This window comes from Serinus canaria, chromosome 2 (genome assembly GCF_022539315.1).
Source record: "Serinus canaria isolate serCan28SL12 chromosome 2, serCan2020, whole genome shotgun sequence".
In the NCBI taxonomy this organism is placed as follows: domain Eukaryota; kingdom Metazoa; phylum Chordata; class Aves; order Passeriformes; family Fringillidae; genus Serinus; species Serinus canaria.
Genome location: NC_066315.1, coordinates 14891481 through 14913366, shown reverse-complemented (window position 1 = coordinate 14913366; position 21886 = coordinate 14891481). Strand labels below are relative to the sequence as shown.

Sequence of the window (21886 nt, the reverse complement as noted above, 5' to 3'; positions counted from 1 at the left end):
CCTTCTCTTTCCCCACATCTATAAAATAAACTCTTTAGAACTTCTGGCTACTCCCTTCATGCTGCTCTACTTTCTTGGTTCACAGAGTAACTGAATTATTATATTTATTCTATTTCTGCATATTAACATTTTAGTGTTATCTCACATATAAAATTAAAAGCATAACAAATTCTTTTTTGTCTTGATCAATTTTCTCAAGTTGTTTTCATTAAGGGTATCTTATTTCATACCTATCCTGTCCTGAGGCTCTTTTAACTCCTCCTTTTCCTAGCAGAAATGTTCTTCCCCTACGAGTTCTAACTTCAATGTAGCATTCAAAATCACAGAATCATTTAGGTTGGAAAAGACCTTTAAGATCATTGACTCCAGCCATTAACCCAGCACTGCCAAGTTCACTGGTCTGTCCCAGATGTGCCACATCTGCTTGTCTTTTGAATACCTCTGGGGATGGTGACTCAACCACTTCCCTGGGCAGCCAGTGCTTCACAACCCTTTTGGTGAAGAAACTTTTCCTAATTTCCAATCTAAACCTCCCCTGGCACAAATTGAGGCCATTTCCTCTTTTCCTATCACTTGTTTCTTGGGAAGAGAGAGCAACATCTGCTTTGTTGCTTTGGCACAAGATGACATGGATGTGCTGGTCATCTGGATGTAGTGTGATCAGAAACCTGATGTCTTACTGTCTTTGTCTTTTATGTCTGAGCTAAGACTGTAAAGTCATTTTGTGTAACAACTTTAAATGTTAAAATCAAAATAACTCTGCTAGGCTCCTGATACATTTATAAGAAATTCTAAAAACAAGAAAGTAGCTGGAAAACAGCAGAAACACACTGAGTGAAACAGATATTTTTCATGTCAATGCATGCATAGTCAGCAAGTTTTGTACATAAAGCATTCAGCCTAGATTTTAGAATGATTTTCCTTTTACCTGTGTCATGGGAGGACTTCCTACACCAAAACCAACATAAAAGCTTAGCTAGTTTTAAATTGCCATCAATACAGAAAGTTAAAATGGTTTCAATTGAAAATAATTTATGCAAGAGAAATGTCTCATTTTCTAATTTATATTTGCACTTTTTTGGTGCTAAAAGTTATATATGAGAATCTCTCTATGAGATGATGAATTTTTCTAAAAAACTTAGAAATTGCTGTAATGATTGTGCCAATGTACCGTTGCACCTTGTCCTTTGGGCTCAGGAGAGAAACTCAGGCTGATAATGCATGGAGTAGAACATCTTGTTATATAAAATTTAATCAATGCTAATATGTTCACCAACAGCATTTTACAATGAAAACAGCAGTGTACATTTTTAAAACTTCAGCTACAAGATGCCCAACTGTTCGTGCTTTATTTTACAGGTAAAAGACCTCACGAGTGTGGAATCTGTACGAAAGCATTTAAACACAAACACCATTTGATCGAACACATGCGACTGCATTCTGGGGAAAAGCCCTACCAATGTGACAAGTGTGGAAAGAGGTTTTCACACTCGGGCTCTTACTCTCAGCACATGAACCATCGCTACTCCTACTGCAAAAGGGAGCCGGAGGAGCGCGACAGCGCCGAGCCCGAGGAGCTGGGCCCCGAGGCGCTGAGCAGCGAGCACGTGGTGGTCAGGGCGTCCCCCTCGCAGATCGACTCGGATGAGAGGGAGAGCCTAACCAGGGAAGAGGAGGAATACAGTGAAAAAGAGGAAGAGGAGGAGGAAGAAAAAGACATAGAGGGACTTCAGGAAGAAAAAGAATGTAGGGAACTACAAGAAGTAGGGGATGATGCAGTAGGGGATGCAGTAGGGGATGCAGTAGGGGATGCAGAAGAAGTAGCAGCAGTAGAAGAGGAAGAAGGGAAAACTGAAGGTGACAAGAACGATGAAGCTGTAAATCAAGCAAGCAATGCAGAACCAGAAGTTATACAAAATAATGGGCAGGTGTCAGAAGAAAATAATGAATAAAGCTTACATGCTAGGTTTTTTCTATAAGGAAAAAAAAATTGGTAATGAAGTTCCTTCTATATTATACATGCTTTTCATGGAAACGCAGTAGCCTGCATACTGTGATTTCTGTTCACTACTGTGTAAAAAAATATATATATAAAAAAAAATGAAAAGAAAAAAAAAAGAAATCCAGGTGTGCCTGAACCTCAAACTTAGTAATTTTTCACACAGTTTTCAAAGTTAGGAACAAGTTTATAACATGAAGCAGATTAGAAAAATACAGTGACTCTGGAAGCAAAGATTTAACAGGTTGTAGGAAACCTGCTTATTAGACAAGCATCTGGCATTGTTTGTTTTATCAGTATTAATTTTCATTTTTAAGTTGATTAATTTTTAAACTGTACAATTGGGAGAGATTTATATGAATTTTTTTTTATGGTTAAACATTTCCTAAATCCACTTCAGTATTTTCTTATGTTTTACAATGTGAGAACTTCTGCACTACAAAATTCCCTTTTGCAGAGACGTGTAATGCAGTTGCAAACAGTGCTTGGCTACCTTTGTAAATTCAACCTAGAAGGTAGCAGTTTATGACATTAGATGTTGTAGTAGAGCATATTATAATTTAAAGTGTATTGTTAGCCTTAAGGAAGAAGATGATAGAAGAACTGAAGTTTCTTACTCATGTGGTTAAAAATGTAGTTGAGAAGATTGTCGTTGAGTTCTGATTGCAGGGACTAACAGTGTTAATACTGGTAAGGACAGGAAAGTTGTCAAAAACAGTGTTTGTAATTGTGTTTTGAGTATGTAGTAACAATATGAAGGATATGATATGAAGCTTTGTATCTCCTTTGGCCTTATGCAAGACCTATGTGCTGTAAGTGCCATTTATCAGTATTACAAAGGCTCTAAGCAGCCTTTATCCAATGTGTGGCCTACAATAACTAGCATTTGTTGATTTGTATCAAACTTCTAAACTATTGATGGGGAAAAAACACTCAGCCATCAGAGAAGTAAGAACACTGGTATATTTCATTATTTAATTATTTGGTGGTATTTTGGGTTAATACCTGACTTGCAGAATTTCTCTACAATAATTACAAGGGAAATTTTCTAATCTGCTTTATTGCATTATTGGTTTACTTTAATTTCAGACACATACATGACATGTTATCTGGCTCATAAGTATTTTCAAATGTTAGTTATTATGGACCCCATTTATTAACAATGTTAGCTGATTTTTACCTATCAGTATTATTTTATTTCTTTTAGTTTATAGATCTGTGCAACATTTTGTACTGTATGTCTTCAAACCTGGCAGTATTAATACCCTTCTTACTGACATATGTACCTTTTTAGTTTTAGAAAACTTTTATATTTATGTGTCTTATTTTTATATTTCTTTATTTATTACACAGTGTAGTGTATAATACTGTAGTTTGTATTAATACAATAATATATTTTAGTATGAAAATTTGGAAAGTTGATAAGATTTAAAGTAGAGATGCAATCGGTTCTCTTGCATTGAGATTTGATTTAACAGTGTTATGTTAACATTTATACTTGCCTTGGACTGTAGAACAGAAGAATTAAAATGGGAATGTATTAATTTTACAATTGCAATCAATTCATTTTACCTTTACCCAGTTTTTAATATAAAGCTCTTAAATTTTGAAATTCACTGTGTGACTAATAGCATGATGCTCTGCAGTTTTATTAAGAGATTAGTCTAACCATAAAACTCTCATTTCCTTAGTAAGCCAAATTAGAATAATCTTATAAAACAGTGTGGGAACAATGTTTAACATTTTTGTGCCAATTTGTTCCTGTATTCATGTATGTATGTTACAAATCTGAAACTTCATTTTTAAGTTCCTTGTTACATCATGGTCATTTTCTAGTTTTTTACCAGACTCCCCATCTCACAATAAAATGCGTCAACAAGTCTGACTTACTGTCATTATTCTGGTAATGGAGAAAAAGCTTTTTAATGATTTCTGTGGGAAGTTACTGAGACACAGCCCCTGCTTCAGTGACAGTCCTGGGTTTCAGTAAGGAGCATGGAAGTGAAAGAAGGGTTTGAACTGTGTGCAGGCACAGGGATTGCTACATTAGTTCATTGATTTTCCAGTGTCAGGAGAACAACTGAGTTTTCAAAATGAACCACGTGGGTTGTTCTTTTGGGTCATTTTATTTTGCTGTACCTATCTAATATACTGTTCAATGCTATTTTTCAATAAGACTGCTTTCAAATGAAATAAGTCTACAACTGTTTCCTTGACTTAGCAATAAGTTGGTTCTCCATGGAAAGGCTGATGTATCTATTGCTGTTGAACTTCACAAAGATACAATGCCAACATTGCAGATACATAATTTCAGTAAAGTAAGTATAAAGGCTTGAAAATTTTAATATATATGCATGGTTACAATCTTTTGCTGTTTAAGCAAAGTTTAGAGACTGTTCTTTAAGCAAAGTTCTCTTTATAATGATCCCTAAAATGGAATTTCAGTTGTTAATCTGGGGGTTGGGGGGTTCATGAGCATCATTTAAGTTACTTTATATTCACATACCTAAGTTTTGAGTATTTCTCAATCTTACTATCTCAACATTAATACATACAGAGGATTTCTCTCATATACTAATCATTTAACTTCCTGTGCATCTTGCTGTACAGTATATGAATACTGCACTTTTAAGTAAACTTCTACCTTCATAGTATCATTGAGCTAAATATGTGAAAGCTGTTTTGAAAAAACCAACCATTTATGTTCCATTAATAATATTTTCTTGTAATCATTATCATAACAAAATTAATCAGGTGGTTCAGAATTTCTCCCATGTAGAACTGTCTCTGCTCTCTTTTAGGTAATGAAACACACTTTCTTGAAACTATTTTAAGATTTTCATGTTTTTCATATTCCAAGTTGTTTGTGGTAATAAACCCAGTGAGACATTTGTTGAAATGGGAAAATTTCGTTGTCTTTAGTAGTAGAACAGAGAATTTTGGTAAACCTAAAGTTTCTCATGTAAGTGACAGCTGAATGTAGAAGGTCAGTAATTTGGATAGAAAGTAAAGTCCAAGCAACTTTTACTCAGGAAATGTCATTGTTTTGGGGAAGAAAATTTATATTCATTACCCACACTATGTTATTAACATTTTTAGCTTCAAAATGGATTGGTGCATTGAGTTTTTATCTGTTAAGCTCAGCAATGCCTTTGGTGTTTGTGACTTTGTAATATCATCTGTTATCTGTTTGAAAAACACAGAAACTGTGGTGTGTCTTCATTTAGTTGAGCAAAGTCATGTGGAAGCCAGAGGTGCTTAGAGGATGCAGAAGCTCTTCCCAGTCCCAGCAGTGGGATTCCAGCAGTGAGGAAGCTCTGTGTGCGTGGGGATGCCGGGGCAGCTGTGACCAAGTCCAAGCCCCAGGGGAGCAGCAGCAGCCCAGCTGCGGCCGTGTGGGTTTTGTGATTTTGTGACTTCTCTCTAACGTAATGGCAAAGCAGTTTCAAGGACAGTTTTTCCCACATGAAAAGAAAAAAAAAAAAAGGGGGGTGGGGGGAGGAAGCAAAAGCGCAAAGCCTTTGGTTCTGTCTTTTAGAGATAAATGAAAGTTGGGAAAGAGCAGTGAACATGAGATGTGTAGTTTTAATGACACTCCACTGTGCTATGACCTGGTCTTCAGTCACAAGATGAAAAGTCCATCAGCTGCCCTGTGTGCCCAAGCTGAAGTCTGTGCCTGCTTCTTCCTCAGGCTCACCATGCATCCCTTATCTTGGCACAGCACTCAGGGAGCAGGCTGGCAGAAAGAAAAGCGTCCTTGGAATTCAGCATGGCACAGCCCTGTTCTGCCTGGGGCACTGGTTTTGTTTCTGCTACTAACCTGTCTCCAGAATGTAATGAACCACCTCCTCAAAATCAGTTGTAGTTGCAAAATTGTGACAGTTGTATGTTCTCTTTTATGAAATAATCTGAGAAAAGGGAAAATGTTACAGAATAGCTATAGGAACATTGTTACAGAAATAAATACTAAGTTTTGGCCCTGGGATGGGAAATACCCTTAGGAGGTCCTGAGCTAATAGGAAAAGAAAGAGGGACTTAAGGCTACAGAGAAAACTTCAAGGAGAGAAAACAGAAAATACACTGAAGATACATTGAGGAAGAGAAACTGTTCCTTCTCTTTCAGTAATACTCAAATGGCATCCCAGTGGTGATTTTGGTGGCATTCCCAAATTCTCCATAGCCATATTGCTGTCTAGTTGCTGTTTTTCTGGAGCAGCCTATCCATGATTGTGAGCAATAGCACAGCAATATTCAGCAATGCTGAATGATGAGCTTGAAAGTTTTTTAACATATTGTGTTGAATTCCAAATAGATTAATGGATGCTAGAAAAAGAAATTAAAAAGTTTTGTTACTTTGGCTAATCTCAGAGTTGCAGTGTGTTTCAGTAAATACCTTAAGTGTTAAGTAGAATAATGCATTATGGCATATCAACCCAGAACATAATATATTTACCCTAAAAGGCACTGTTGTTCAGACTCAGTAAAAATTGCTTCAACTGCCATCAAGTGTTGTACTCACGCTCTTGAGGGAAATTATTCTAATGCAATTATTGCTGGTAAACCCAAAGTCTATACAAGCAGCACTTTACTCATGTTTGTGCTGGCAGAGTGTACCTGAGATGGTGGTGGCCACCAGACTGAGTGACAATTTGAAAGCAAAGCTATTTCCAAGATGGAAAATATGACACTACTAAAAGCTCAGTTTTTGCCACATTAAAATGCTACACTGGGGCTTTTATCATCAAAGCAATGAAAGATCAGGATGTGACGCTCCAAACCAACATAGAAGTCTATAACAGAGAAATGAAAATACATCTTAGAGTGCAGAAGACCATTAGAGGTGAAGGTAATGGTGTGAGGATGAGAAAAGTCCATTTTGGTCCTGGAGGCTGTAGTGAAGATAGGTGGTGGAGAAGGAGAGAGAAAAGAGCTTAATCTGCACTGTGCTGAGCACTTCTTCAAAGTGTGCTCTTTCTAATTTATTTACTACCAAGGTGTGAGTCTGCACAAAATTCTCTGCTTGGATAGAGGTTTTGATGTGTGTTTTGCAGTTCACAGTCTGGTGCTTTAAAAGGTACTGTTTAAATCTTTCCTTGGCAGAATAGCTTGTTTAATTGTTACTACAATAATCTCTAGATTTCATCTGGGAAATTCAATATTAGAGTATCTTTCAAGTCTGTGCTTTGCCATTTATTGTTCATATTTTTCTTGAACAGTTGTTATAATGATATTTGCACAATCTGATTATCACCAAAAAAAAAAAAAACCAAAAAAAAACCACAAAAGAATGTGATGACCAAATTAACTCTCAAAAGTGACCAAAAATTTACTACTTTTGTTTTATCCCTCTGCTCTTTCATGGCCTCTGATTACTAATCTGTCACACATTCCTCTTATTTGTGTATATCATGCCTATCATACACATTGTATATATGTTGTCTCTAGGGGGAACAATATATTGTTATATATTCACTGCTTCACAAAAAGTAATCTGCTTTTTTAAAAAATAATTTTAAAATAAACTGATAGTTTGGACTAAATATGAAATGTGCTGATGAAAGGAGCACTTTTGTGGCAGAGTTTGTCCTGGTGGCTTGCCAAATGTGAAAGTCTTGTAGTATTAACCTACAATTAGGTAAAGTTCTCTAAGGCCTTACCTCTACACTGGCAGATCCCCCAGAAGATCTTTTAAAATTATGAGAATGGTGGCAAGTAATCTTTAGAATACATATTTGAGAATGCCATTTTGGTCTTGCCTTTGGTTTTCTATTGAGCCTCATGTCCTCTGATTCTGCCTTTAGATTTTGACATTTCTGTATTGGGGGCTGCCCTTGGGTTTTGCTCATCATTGTGTAAACTAGGGTTTGTGTAATGATCACAAGATTTACATTCTGTGTTAATTCAGGAATGAAGGGGATAAATTATTAAATAAAAAAAATAAAAAAAAAAAAAAGAAGAAGCCTGAAACATGCCTACACTAACTTTGTGTTCTTCCTGCTGAGCTTCTGTTCTTCTCCTTGAAATCCTGCTCACTTGTAGCTTTGGGCCAAAGAAAGACCAGCCTTACAGCACATAAGATGACTGGGTCCTATTCCCATCTCTTACCCTTCAACAGCTCTCCCTTTAGCCAAATCCTGCATGGATATCATCAGATGTCTTGAAACTTACTACATGTTTAATGATAGGTAAGCTATTGCAAAGATAGAGGGGGAGCATTTTGCTCTCTCAGTGTGCAAAAATAAAGTCTGCTCAACCAAATTGTTCAAGAAATAAGTTAATTGGAAAATCACGTGAAATCCTGACACAAAAAAAGAGCTCCCAACACGTTTGCAAGTTCCTGTACCCAAAAAGGGTACTTAGAATCCTACTCCCTTCTCAAACCAAATGAATCCAATAATGGGACAGCATTTCTGTGGACAGTAGTTCTCAACTTCTTTTGCCCTGGCTGAGCATAATGCTCTCACTGGTCCTCTTCAAGTCAGGAGCTGAGCTAAGACTTGTACAGGCTCTGAGTCCTTGTGATCAGAAAAGGCACAACTCCTCTGTTGGAGTGAGGGGGAGGAAGGTTTGACCCTTCTGGGAGTTGGAGTGGGTTGTCCTGCCAGCAGCATTTCTTTGTGAGCTGCTACCCTGCTGTCCAGGCAGTGTTTGCAGTGGCCACAGTTAAAGGGTGACCAGGGCAAATGATCTCAGCTCTGGTTGCAGAGATAAGAGGGGCTTCTTCCATCAAGGCAAGCTGGTTAAGCTGACCTCAAGCCAGCTTTTCTTCCCCAGTTTAGACAGCTCCAAGGAATGCCTCAGGCACCAGCCAGCAGCCATGCTTTGGAGAAGCTGCTGGCTTACATTGCTCAAGCCCTGAGTAAAGCTGTCCCTCAGCCTGTAAATTACAAATTCTTGAGAGCAGTGACTCGTGTTCCCCAAAACATGGTATTGTCCTTAAAATCTTCCTTTTATCTTTTTAATCTTCTTATTGGCATTCTAGTTTCCCAGACAATCTGTTGTGTCCTGAAGCTTAGGGAGAGGCACTCTATAAACCAAGAAACAAGGAATTCTACCATTTACATTTATGATGAGTGTTATCACCATTTCTGTATCTTTTCCAGCTGTGATTATAAGGTGAGTTTTCCTGTCTTAGGAGAAATAAAAACCATATTATATGAAATAATTGATGAATGGTAACATAACTTGAACAGGGTTATTCAGACAAAGTTGGGAACAGAACTGAGGTCTCTAACATGGGAAAGCCTTCTGTCTTACTTTGGCTTTGCAGTTTGTTCTGAAGGACAGTGCCAATAGAATGTTTCTGTGATTTTCAGCAGCCCAGGGGAGCTCAGCCATTAGCAGCTACACCACTTGACAAACTTATCCTCTTACACTGCGGTCAGAGGCCAACCATCTCAGACTTTGTACACAATTAAAGTGTCATATGTGGGGTCAGCAGATGCCATAATAAAAAAGGGCTGGTGGGACTTTAGGCTAGGTGTTTGGTTGCCACCAGCAATTTGCTTCCAGAAATATTCCCAGAAACCAGTGGTGTTTGGGCCTTGTTGCTCCCTGCACAGGCTGATTGGTGCTGTACATGAAGTGATGAGGATCTGTCAGTCTGGAAGGAGCTCAGGTTCTGCCAGTGGCTCTTACAGAGGGGAAAGAATAAAAGTTTTGCTGATTCTTTATAGCTCCTGCTGACCCAATACATCATCTTGTTCCTTGTAGGTTTTTGGTGAAGGTCACCTGTTAGGGACGTGTTTTGATTCCCCAGTAGAAGCTCCACCTGCAGTCCTCAGGGGAGAGGAGTGGAGAGGAAAAAACACCTCAGTGCAACAAATTGAATGTATGTTTAAAAATACTAATTGTTCCATCCTGCTTTACAGAAATTGCTCATCTCATGATTACTTAGGTCAGTAAAACCATTGTAGGATCTGCTTTTTCACTCTTGCTACTTAGGTGTTCTGATTTTTCAACATTAAGGAGAAACTTAATTTCTACTTTACTGCAGCTTCTTATTTAGTCTAGTTTGCTTCACCATTTACATTACTGCATTGCTTACTCTGTGATAGTGGAAATACATTTAATTCACTGAAATCTGAATCTGTTCAGCTAACTGCATATAAAACTAATTGAGAAGAGCTGGAAAATTTGATGTAAAAAATGATGCACGTATTTTGTCACAAGAACCATCTATGGGTCAAACACTATTTGTGTTCCTTGTTTTTTAAACTGTATTTCAAAACTGCTGTTCAATTCCATCTTCTGCTCCTCTGCTACCCAGTTCTGTCAGCTTTGCCCCACAGACAAAATGCACCCAAACACTTGTGCATCCCTTGTTGCTGCTGTGGGTAAATAAGGTTCTCATGCTGTGGCTGTGTTCCAGAGACTCTGCTGCTGGAAGAGCCAGCACTTGAAAACACTAGAACAGGAGGCAGCCTGACTTCATTGTTGCAGTAGATCTGCCTCAAACAGACCATTGCACCATGGTCTAGTCACAGACTTCCTTCTAAGCACAAATTTCAAATTCCTCTGGGATGTGTCATGGTTAATACCCTTGTATTTCACAAATTAGCCTTTCCTGTAATCCACTACCTGAGCTCTCTCCTGTAGCTTCTGAAATGCATTTTGCCCATCTTTCTGCTTAGATTTGTAGACACATTGTTTCCTGACATGGAGTTCTCTGAGTGCATGTTGATATGCAATTCTCCTTGAGGAAAGCAGCCTTTGCTCCCCCAAAAGGTGCATGCTACCATCAGTGTCATGCAGCTCATGGAGATGCTCTGCTGAATGACCAACTGTGACAAGGAGTAGAAGAATGCTGCTGTATAATCTCTGAGGTGCTCTAAATTTAGGATAATTGTATATTTCTCAGCCAAAAAAAAAAAAGGCAGAAATTAATTAAATAACCTTGTGAAATACCCTTGCTTTAAATTCCCTTGAATTCCCTTGCTATAAATATCTTGTAACCACCCACCCTGGTTTTTGGCCTTGATCTCCTAAGCAGTGGCATTTGTGAGTTTGTGCTGCTTGTCCCCTTCTCCCATCTTACATTTTGACCTGATGATGATGCCTGGCCAATTTTGGCAGGGAAGGTGGTGTGTCAAAGATGTGAAATCTTTGTGTGACTTCTGAAACTTGGCTTCCTAGGGCAGAGGACCAAACAAATGTCCTTGCTAGGCAAAGGCAGCTATTACTGCATCCCTTACACTGCAGTTATGAACTGCACCCTGCATGTGCCACTGCTTGTCCAGCCTGGAGAGATAGGAAAGGTGAGAGGGGGTTTCATTCATTCAGTCACCCTCTTGTTTATGCTGTTATTTGAAACAGCAAAAGATAAAATAAAGAAACACGAAAGTGCAAGTATGAATGTCTAATTAGTGATTTACTATTGCACTGCCTTCAAACAGGAGACTTGAATTATGGTGCTAACTACAATGTCTGGCCATTATCCATATGGGACACTGCCAACAGGATCGATACCTTCATCTCCATCACAGGCTAAGAATCATGTCTATTTGCTCATTGTCCAGCCAAACAAATACAGGATTCTGTCATGCAAAGTGGAACTAACCCAACAATGGAGACTTTCTCTTCCAGGAGGGCCAGAATGGAGTGTGCTGCCTTGAAACCTCCTTGTTTCAATGGAAAATGTGAGTGCAAGTTTCATATGTCATTCATGAGTGCTGTAACATGGACATAATCATGAATTATCTTGTTATTCTCACACCAGTGTGCAGTTCAGTTTTAGGTGGTTTAAGCCTTTTAGGTGGTTTAAGCCTTTCTTGCCATTCTCTCCAAGCAATACAGGTGAAGGAAGAGGTGGTCTGTGGGCTCTAATGGATTAATCAGCATCTGATGCTGGTGCACTTCTGGGAATGCCAGAAGCAGATGTTTAAACCTCCTGAGAACTGTATTTCCAAATTTCAAGTCTGCAATTCAGCAACCAAGAAATTAGTATTAGTATGTGTTGCTGCTGCTGCTGCTGCTGCTGCTGCTGCTGCTGCAAGGGAGAATCCAGCGCCCTCTCATCCTCTGCCCTTTCCCTGTACAGCCCCATCAGGACTGATCCTTAACAAATTGACAAGTAACCAGCCATTTTTCCTGGATTATTTTTCAGCTGAATCAGTTCCCCAAGTAACACCAAAGCAAGATAAAGGAATGTTGGGGGGTGGGCTTTCTCCTTTGAGACTGGTGCAAAGCAGGCACTGAGCATGTTCTGAAATGTTCTTCACTTTAACTTAAAGCTGGTTTCCCAAAAAGAAACAACCTGTACAGTTTACTAGTCCAAGACACATATTCCAGTATCAGTGTTGAGATACAATTTAGGAGAGGTCCTCTCATTGTAGTCAGCAGCAGTAACAGCTCATAGTTAAACCCAGACTACTGAGTTTGCTCTGCTCCTGGTCCTGCACTGACATTGGTTACTCTGAAATGTAAGCAAGCAGTGTCGTGTAAATGAACTCCTTTGTTCCCTGGATGTGTGACTTCCAGCTATGGCTAAAAACTTAATTTATTTTGTGATGCAAGCAGGTCGTTTTTGTTTTGAGCTAAGAACTTCTTCCTGTGCTGTTTGACTTAAAATAATTCTTCCCCACTCTCCCACTGCTATGTCTGTGCTTTGTCTGCTGCTGCTTTTGCACAAACTACAAAGTAGTCCCTGGATTACAGGTATTCTGCTTTTCTGGGTTTGCTTTATTCATCACAGGGTTTCTGTATGTTCTGATAGGTACCAGAGTGAAGCCAAGAACAATGCTGCTTAAGACTGGACGGAAGGCCAAAAACTGAAGTAAATTACAAAGGTGAGTAGGAGCCCAATAAGAGTGGGCTGCTGGCACCATGTCTCAGCAAATGCAAAAGTGTGCTGCTGAGTTATTGTCAGAGCTAGAAGATGTCCGTTGCCCTATTATGTCAACCCCTCTTTTTTGCTTTCAGGCTGCTACAAGAGAAGAGGACACAATTAGCTCCATTTGTCATTTAGCAAATTTAAATCTGAGTGGGTTGGATTTTCCCTTGCTTATAAATGAGGCACTGGCAGCAGAACGTCATCACACTGGGACTGGAAGCTAGACACAAGAAAACACTTGAGGGCCTGACCCTGGAATAAAGTCCAGGCATCTCTGTTGGGAAGCTACAGAGTGCAAAAGAAAAAAAGTACCTGGCATTGCCTGGGCTCAGGGATGCACTCAGGTCCTTCTGTCTGTGCATGCTCCAAAACATGGATTTCTCCCTGAGAATGTGTTTTTCCATATCTGTGCTGGACAGCTGGCCAGGGCTCACTGCACTCCTTCAAGCCCCTCTCCGGCCCATGTGCAAAAAGTTAAATTATTCACATGAGGAGAAGGAACCCAACAGGACCTGTGAAAAAGGAGAAGGTGGAGAGACGGCATGAGTGATACAAACAAGCATAGGCAGCAGAGGGAGCCTGTCTCTGATCCTGTGGGAAGAGCAGCCCCTTGGCAGAGGTGATGCCCCTGTGCTGTTACTGTGTCCCAAGGACCAGTCCATGGTGGCACCATGGTGGTGTAGGAGATGAGAAGAACCAGCACGAGCACAGGACCATGTCCCTGCTGAGTGCTCTCACTGCTGCACAAGGAGCAGGTGAGGTGCCTCTTCCACCCAATCTTTGGAAGAATACACTGAGATGGTCTCAGGCCTGCAGATCAGGCTCGTTTAGAGGTTTTGGGATCTCTCTAAAACAAGATGTCCCTCACCTGGGCAGGAAGGACATGCTGACCCACTGGCACTGAGGTGACCCTGATCACCTGGGCACAGGGACCTCTGGGTGCCTGCTGGAGGGGTTGAGGCATCTCATTAGATCTGGCTTCTGCTGTCTGCATCATGTCAGCAAACATCCAGTATAGACTGGATGTTTCCATCAGCTGTGACAGCAAAAAAGAAATGCATCCATGTCCATTGCCTTGCTGGTTTGCATCCAGTCTCCATATGAAATCTTCCCAGCTAAAAGTATGGCTCTGCAATGTTTTCAGACCTGAACCCACAAAAGTTTTTTTCTAGCTATCCAGCAGATGGTCAGCAAAGCTTCCAAACAATACCTGAAATTCAACCTTATTTCCCCTCCCACTGGATGAGCAGTGTGCTGCCCTATTGAACAAAAATCAACAATTTTTGTGGGCACCTGAGTGGGTCTTGGTCCCTTTCTGTCAAAGCCAAAAGGCAGAGCTGCCAGGGGAAACAGCCAGGTGCCTGCTTTTTCCCCTGTGCAGGAACACATGAGTTGGACAGCAAAAGTCCTGGATCACAAACATCACATTCAGGATGGAAACAATTGAGCCATTTCTACAGCAGGAAAAAAATCTTTGTCTTTGGTCCAGTGTTCCTATCTTTAGAGGAAAGGTAACTCTAAGTTATTATCCACAGGCATGCTGGGGGATCCAATTTCAGGAATGCTTAGCTGGTGAAGCGTGGGGGCTCTAGGAGAGCAAAGCTGCTGCCCTGTGGATGGTGCTGGAATGCTGCCCGTGAAATGGAGGTTGTCTGGTGCTCAGTTCCAGATGCCCCATGCAATGGAGGCTGTCCTGTACTTACTTCTCTGATCCCAAGCCTCACCTGAAGGGAAGACAGACCATGGGTTTCCTACACATTTGCTGCAACACATTAAATCCTACCTGTGTCATGTGGCTCTCCCATGGCTGTAGCCCCCCCAGGGCATTGGGCTTGAAGACACTGCACAAAAGAAGGAAGAAGGACATCTCTGGGCCTGCTTGGTGTTTAAAGTCTGACAGCTTTGCTTGACTCTGCCCCAGTAAGGTCAGCTTCAAGCTGCTTATCATTTTTTGCAAAAGTTCTATATTTTATGTGGAGACTTGCATCTTAGATTTGTTAACTGTCAACAGTTTGTCAACTGTTTTTCATTTGTCTGGTTTTTAAAGAAGAAAGTATGGGAGAGAGGATAAGCATCTTGTCCTGTGAGAAGATGGGTAATGAAAATGTTGGTGGAGCACTCTCATTATTATGTGTATTGTGTGAGAAGAGGCAAATAATGCTTTTCTTTCAAAGGTGGGGTTGACACGGTTCTTTTTTTCCACAGGATTAGGCAGGTAGCAGGTTTGTGGAGGTCAAATCTCTCCTGTCTCTTGGGATGGTATGAGGCAGAGACCACCTGGACAGAAAAGGAGCATGGCAAACCCTGCTAAAAATAGGGGCAGGCCAACCAGGCAGAGAGATGGGAGACAGGGGCATCTGCAGCCCAGGCTGGGGCTCCTGGGGCCTGGTGGACAGGATGTCTAGCTGCTCTGATTAACCCCGTGGTCCCTGCCCATGGTCATCCTCCAGCTCATCCTGGAAACTGAGGCTGTCCACATGCAGGATAGGAAGGGTATTTTATGCCTTATTCTTTGTGTTTATTAATGCAATTAGCTCAATATTTATTTATTAAGATACAAAGCTTACTTGAATTCCAAATGTTGTGAGACAAAACACCATGAAGAATGAGTTCAATATGTATTCCACATGCTTGTTACCACAGTCAGGTGAGGAGGCTTCATGTGCATGTAATCTGCAAACCTAAAAGGCTTTTGTTCTTCATAACCAACCTTGTCTGAGACACAATGAGCTAAGGAAAATATTACAGCCAGATACAAGTGGATGCAGTCATACTTGAACATTGTTTAATCCTGTTGTGCAATACATCACAGTAAAACCACCAGTCATAAAGCAGCAGAATTATTTATCTTCATTTCAAGGAAGAAAATCTTCCTTGGAATGAATTTGGTGTTTTGCTTTTTTTTTTCCCCCTGATGTTTCCCAGTGAACTAGTGCTGGACAACTTGTTCTTGAGACAGGGAACTCTGTCTGGACATGATGGAGGATGCTTACAACTGTCCCAGCAAACAGCTGTCAGGCTTGGTATGGCTATTTCCTCAGCTCACTAAGGAAGAATTATTCTCACTCCTTTTAGCCTCACAGTCTTTTACTTTTTGGTGGTGGTAATCATGATTCCAAGCTGTGGAAACCTTTCCCACTGGTAGTAGCTCTCTGGAAGAGCTGCCAGTAAAACCTCTGTGTGTTGGGCAGGCAGGTCACAGGATTATCTTATTGACCTGTGGCAATGCCACCACTCCTCACCTTCAGTGCTGGGTGTTCCATTCATCAAAGCAGTGTTTCCCTCACTCTGTTTCCAAGAGGAAGCAAAAATACAGCAACAATGAGGATATTTTAGCCTTATAACTACAAAGACCAAAATGAGAATAAACTGTCCAGATTCTTGCACAAGAAATGGACACAAAGAGTACCTGAAAATCTGGAGGTTGCCCACATTGCTTTAGAGATCACTGCCTGCAGCCTACATCTGTGCGCCATATGAGCAAGTGAGAAAGTGTCTTTGAGAAGGGTGTAATGTTGGTCCTGTGTCAATAATGGATCTAGTCCAAGGTACTGAAGCATCTGCTCTATATTTTGGGATTTTTTTTCTTACACTTGTAAGGATATTTGAGAAGGTGAGTAGCCACACCAAAAGACTGCATTTGAAAGAGAAGCTAAGACGTGGTCACCACCAGCCAAAATGCTCGCTGTGCTAGGAGGTACTTTGGACTCTCCTACAGGCTACATGTCAACATTGGTATCACCAAAATGATCACCATATGTAGGTCTGTAAAGCTCCAAAATCAGCTGTGTGGAGAGCAGCTCTGGGATGGTTACTCTGGGTAGTTAACTGCCAGTGCAGGAGAATTTAATTATTATTGGCTCCCAGTGTGACTCCTATATGCTGTTAATTCATTACCTGCAGCTTAATTGCCAGCAGAGTAGAGCAAGTCTCTTCCTTGTCTCAGGGAGTATTTGTCAGTGGAGGTTTGTCAGTGAAGCCCAATCAGAGAGGCCCACAGGCCATTCTAGATGTGAGATAAGTGCACGTGGGAAGGGAGATTTGGAAAGCAACAATTTAATCCATATCCTGTACACTCACGGAAAACATGGACTTCTACTGTATGTGACATGGAAGGGAATGAATCACAGACACAGTTCATCCATTTCTCTTCTGCAGCTTCTCACTGACCCAACAAGGGGAATTTTCTTTTCCTACATTTACAACATAATTTGCTATGCCTTGGGAGGGGTGAGATGCTCGTTTGTGTTGGGATGTTCTCCCCAGCAGTACCAGGGGAAGGCAATTACGATGCTGGTGATGTGCTCTCCTTCCCTGAAGAGTTAATGAATTCCATCCTCCTATTGTTGCAGAGTTTCCCCGGGACCTGCAGCAGGGCAGCATCCTCTATGCTCTGCAAAGGGTTTGCTTCCTGGTAACAGAGCAATCCATTAGCTCTTGTAGCTGTTGTTCTTGAACTGAAAGCTCTGTGCTCTAAAGCCCAGCAGGAAGAGATAATTAGCACTAAATTGTGTATTCTGGGCAAAATCCATCCACTTCTGCCAAGATTTCACAAGGCCTCAAATACAGTGGAAATACGTGTGGGGTGGATGCTTTTTGCATAAATGTGGAAGGAAGTGTGCATGATTGCCCTCTTGGTCAGTGCAGCCCAGAAACAGGATCTGGGGTCGATGGGGTCCGTGCCAGCTCCACACCCTGGGTGAGCTGCGGGTTTGGTGATGACAGCTCCAGCAGGGAACGGGGGCAGTGCCTGCAGGGACAAGTGGCTGCAGTGACATGCAGGGAAATAGCCCCTATCCCAGCCATTCCCCTTGTTCTTCTGCCTTCCTTGGCCTTCTTTTGTGTGCCCTGCTGCCAGCCCTGCTGGGCACTACCTTGCTCTTGATCCATCAGCCAGGTGGGCTTGTGGATGCCCCAGGCTTCAGTCTGGGAGTCTCTGTTGTAGGACAGACAGAAACCCCAGACCCTGCCCAGCACTGTCACTGCAGCACAATGTAATTCTTTATCCCTGCACTGGGTGCCCCTGTTATATGTGCTTTAATGAACACTCCACTGCTCCAATTCTTCTTCCTCTGCTTCACAGCAAGCACAGCTCAGGTGCTTGGTCACAGGCTTTTGGCCATTTTCCCCTAGGAAGTGCTACCTGGGTCCAGCTGCTGGTATAGGAAGATGTAGGTTTTCTGTAGGTCCTGTGTCATACCTGGCAGCCCTGGCAGGTGCACACTGAAGATGCCCATGTTGGAAATGCCTCCAACACTGTGTGTCCAGGCAGTGTCTCCAAGGGCCAACAATCACTCCTGACACTGATGCTGTGACCAAGAACCATCGTGTCCCAGAGCTCGTCTCAGCTTCATTGCAGCACTTCAGGGCTAAACCATGCAATATCCCAGACAACTGGGTATGTTCAAAAGGAGTTGGTTGTGATGAATGCTGCCCAAACAACTGGATCCTGAGGGGAGTCTTGCAGGACTTTGATGTGAGGAAGCTCTGGCTCAGGCAGATAAAAGGTCTGAAAATGCTCTAACAAATGGTCTAAATTTGCATAGTCCTGCTGTACCAAACCTCACCAAAAAAAAGCAGAGAGTGGAAGACATTTTACCTCACAGGTTTATAATGGGTAGAAAGAGGTCAGGTTTCTGCTAGACAGCTAAGTTATAAGTTTTCCTCATCTTTCCATTTCCACATAGAAAATGTCCAATTTATCAGCCTTTTGTCTCGGATTGCATCTTCTAAACTTTTGGGCTTACATATGAGAATCTTTTGGCCTTGACCATCCCTTTTCCTTAACACATAATGCTGTGAACTGGACACCAAACTACACAGAGAATGCACCGCTGCCAATTAGAGCACAATAATTTCTTCCATGTTTTACATGAAACACCCTCACAGGTGTGTATGTCCCAGAATGGCACTTGCCTTCTCTTTTGTAGTGGGCAGACAACACCGAACATTCAAACAGCTTCTGGATCTCTGGAAACTGTGGGTCCTTTTCTTCAGTCTGCACTGCCTGTCAGGTCACTTTTCATGAGGCTGCAGGTTGGGCTTCTTTGTTGGTAGCTTTTGCATTCCCTCTTAAGTGTTTTTTACTGACAACTATTTGATTTCTGACCATACCTCAGGGGTTTTCAGAATCAATTTGGATTCAAACCTTGTCTTCCTGTGGGAAATGGTATAAGATGACTTGTGGACAAGATGATCATTTATCTTAGTTTGGGTACCAAAAGAGTAGTGAATCTTGGCTACATGGACTTATGTTTGACAGGCTGGAGAATTAGTTTACTCAAAAGGTTTTAACAGTTCAGATAAATTACTATTGGCTTCCCTTCTTTATTAGATGTCATAATGATATAGATATTTAGATAAAAAAATCTAGAGATTGCTCACTGCATTGTGAGCTGCTCCCCTGTCCCTGGCTACAACCAGTACTGTAGAACTGCTTTTATTCTGCCCCTGCTAAGGACTGGCTGTGATGTGGCCTGGCAGCTCAGTTCCGTGCTGGGTTTTCCATTCAGGCTGCTGGGGCATTGTGGGAGGGGAGAGCACTGCCAAGGCACAGTGGGATCTGTAGGAGCACCCAGCACTGAGCAGTTCACTTCTCATTGTGCCCCAAATGCTCAAAAAAACGTAGAGTAAGTTTGGCCTGGTGTGCACTCTCACACAGCTTAGCAGTTCCTGCACAGCCAGGTGAGCACAGGCTGGTTTACCCCACAGCCTCAAGGCTGAGTCCCCAGGCCAGGCCTGGGCAGGGGTCACTCTGCCATTTGGATATTCCATCGTGCATTAAGCAACAGCAAAGTACTTTCTGGCATTCAGCTGTCGAATGTATCATGATTAGATCAGAGTGTGCTGTGAGGTTTCTTGTTTTCATGGGTGATGCATGATGTTAAATGCCAGCTATGGCTTTCATAATAGCTTTGGACCACTGCCTTTGCCTAGTCTGTGCCAGATTTGTGACAAACCTTGTTTGAGCATTATTTAATCCTCCCAATATGACAATGAAATATTGACTTTTAAAAAAACAAAACAAAAAAAAAAAACCAAAAAAACAACCCAAACAGGATACAGTCCATTTTCCAACTAGTTTTACATCTTTCTTGATATTAAATCTAGACTTTTTCCCACTAGCTTTCATGCAAGTACGTTTTCAGTAAGTGTGTTTTCATTTTCATTGAGGAAAATGAATTAAACCAAGAGGACATACAAACACAAGTATCCAGCAAAAGGTTACTGCTCCAATCCCAGCAGGGCTATTTGTGTAACATTCCTGCAAAGTTAGACATTGAATTTATTATGAAACCAGGATTTTTGGTTTTCGTTTCTTTTGAAAGCAAAAAACCCCCTAAGTTATAGGAGACTTTGCTTTGGAAAAGCAGTAAGAAAGAAGCTAGGCACCAGACGTGTCAGGTGCTGTAAGCCCAGGGAGTGCTGTTAGTTCAAAGAACCTGAGTGTTACAAAATAGGTGGTAACACTATAACACTCTTCCAGTGAGGTAAGAGCCAGCACAGATCTTCAGAACTATTACTGCAGCACCGTTGACTTCAAAGATGCTGACTGGACTTGCAAAGGGTTGTCAAGGCTTTCTGTGGAGCATCAGATATGGGACTACTGTTGAAAGTGTAAGGACTAAAAACCTCACATGCCTTTGAACATATAATGCCAGGTGCATCTCTCATTATTACTAAATAGATCTCTTTGCAGTTACTGATTGCTTATGGTGCTGGGTGGCTCTGGATGCCTCAGAAATGCGCTAAATTTTTACCAAGATTTTTTGCTAATTCCTATACCTGTATGCAACTTCCCTTCCCCCTCCATTTCCTAAAATAATTCCTGTGGGATTAACAGCTCCCACGTGTTGGATTTGCAGCACCTGCTCTCAGATGGACTGTGAGTGTGTTCCACAAGGTAAGCAATTCTGCTGCAGAAAGAAAAGATGAGAAAAGGGGCTTATCTGGGTCCTTCATGGCTTCTAGAAACATCTCAGTCTTTGGACAACAATCCACAAATGAAGCAGGTGCTATTGGTATGACAAGTAAGACCTTCCACTGGTGACAAGATTTATCATCATTCATATGACAAATCCTCGTGAATGAATGTATTAATAAGGAAGATGGCAGGTCACTTTAACAGCCCATCTGTGTCCTGGTTTCTGTGAGAAAAAGGTGCTGGTCTCAGCCTGGATCCCTGGGACATGTTGCTGGAAAGGCTGAGCTGTCCCCATGGGGGAGCCTGCCCAGGAGGAGCAGGTGATGATGTAGCTGTGGGCAGCAGCAGCTTCAACATGTCAACAAATCTGCCCTCAAAGCTCAGAGTGATCTGCAGAGATCCACCCTCACATACACCACTGGTTATTTGTGCAGCAGAGGTATCTCTCGTTCCTTCCTGTACCTGAGCTCCCAGGAAATAACTCTAGCTCCTGAGGTCTGGCTGAGAAACCCCCCTCTCTGTCCCTTCCATCCCCCTCCCTCCACCAGCTTCTTCCAGCCATGCTGGCATTTGGAGCTCTTGTAAGGAGCAGTGCTTTGTTTAACTCTCATAACTTTTTCTGCCTGAAAATTAAAAAAGAAGGGAAAAAATAATGTTTTGAGTAAACACATGAAACTGTTTTGAACCCCAGAGCTAAGCTCTGTCTCAAAATTAATTATATTTCTCTATAAAGAAATGCAGTAGGTCAAAGGACATGGTGAAGTAATACATTATGGGGAAGCTGACAGGAGAACAGTAAGTTTGGGCTTAAGTGAAAAATTTTTTGCTTTGCTGGCTCTTGGTATGGAGCCAATAACAACAGAGCAGGAGCTGTCTTGAAATGACCATGGAGAGCAGGTGTCCTGCAGACAGTGTTAGAACTATTGAAAATAATACTCTGAGTTAACAGCACTTCTGTTCAATGTCTAATAATAATAACAGTAATAATAACGATAATAATAATAATACTTGCCCTTTGTGGGATGCATGAGCACTGAAATACTGTTTGCCTCCCTGGGAAGAATCATATGGGACCCCCTCCACACCACATGGAAACAAGGAAGTGTCTTTTGTTTCAATGCAAGTTTTGGGC

At 41.5% G+C, this 21886-nt stretch overlaps 1 protein-coding gene across 3 annotated transcripts in view; it reads left to right on the top strand.

Annotated features, from left to right (window-relative positions):
* ZEB1 (zinc finger E-box binding homeobox 1) overlaps nucleotides 1-3884 on the top strand; it is a 120031-nt gene extending 116147 nt beyond the window's left edge. For all 3 annotated transcript variants that reach the window (XM_030237305.2, XM_030237264.2, XM_050970867.1), the window contains one exon: nucleotides 1360-3884. In XM_030237305.2, the coding sequence (XP_030093165.1) occupies nucleotides 1360-1952 (593 nt within the window). In that variant the 3' untranslated portion in view covers nucleotides 1953-3884. The remainder of the gene's footprint in view (nucleotides 1-1359) is intronic.
* The last annotated feature ends 18002 nt before the right edge of the window (nucleotides 3885-21886 follow it).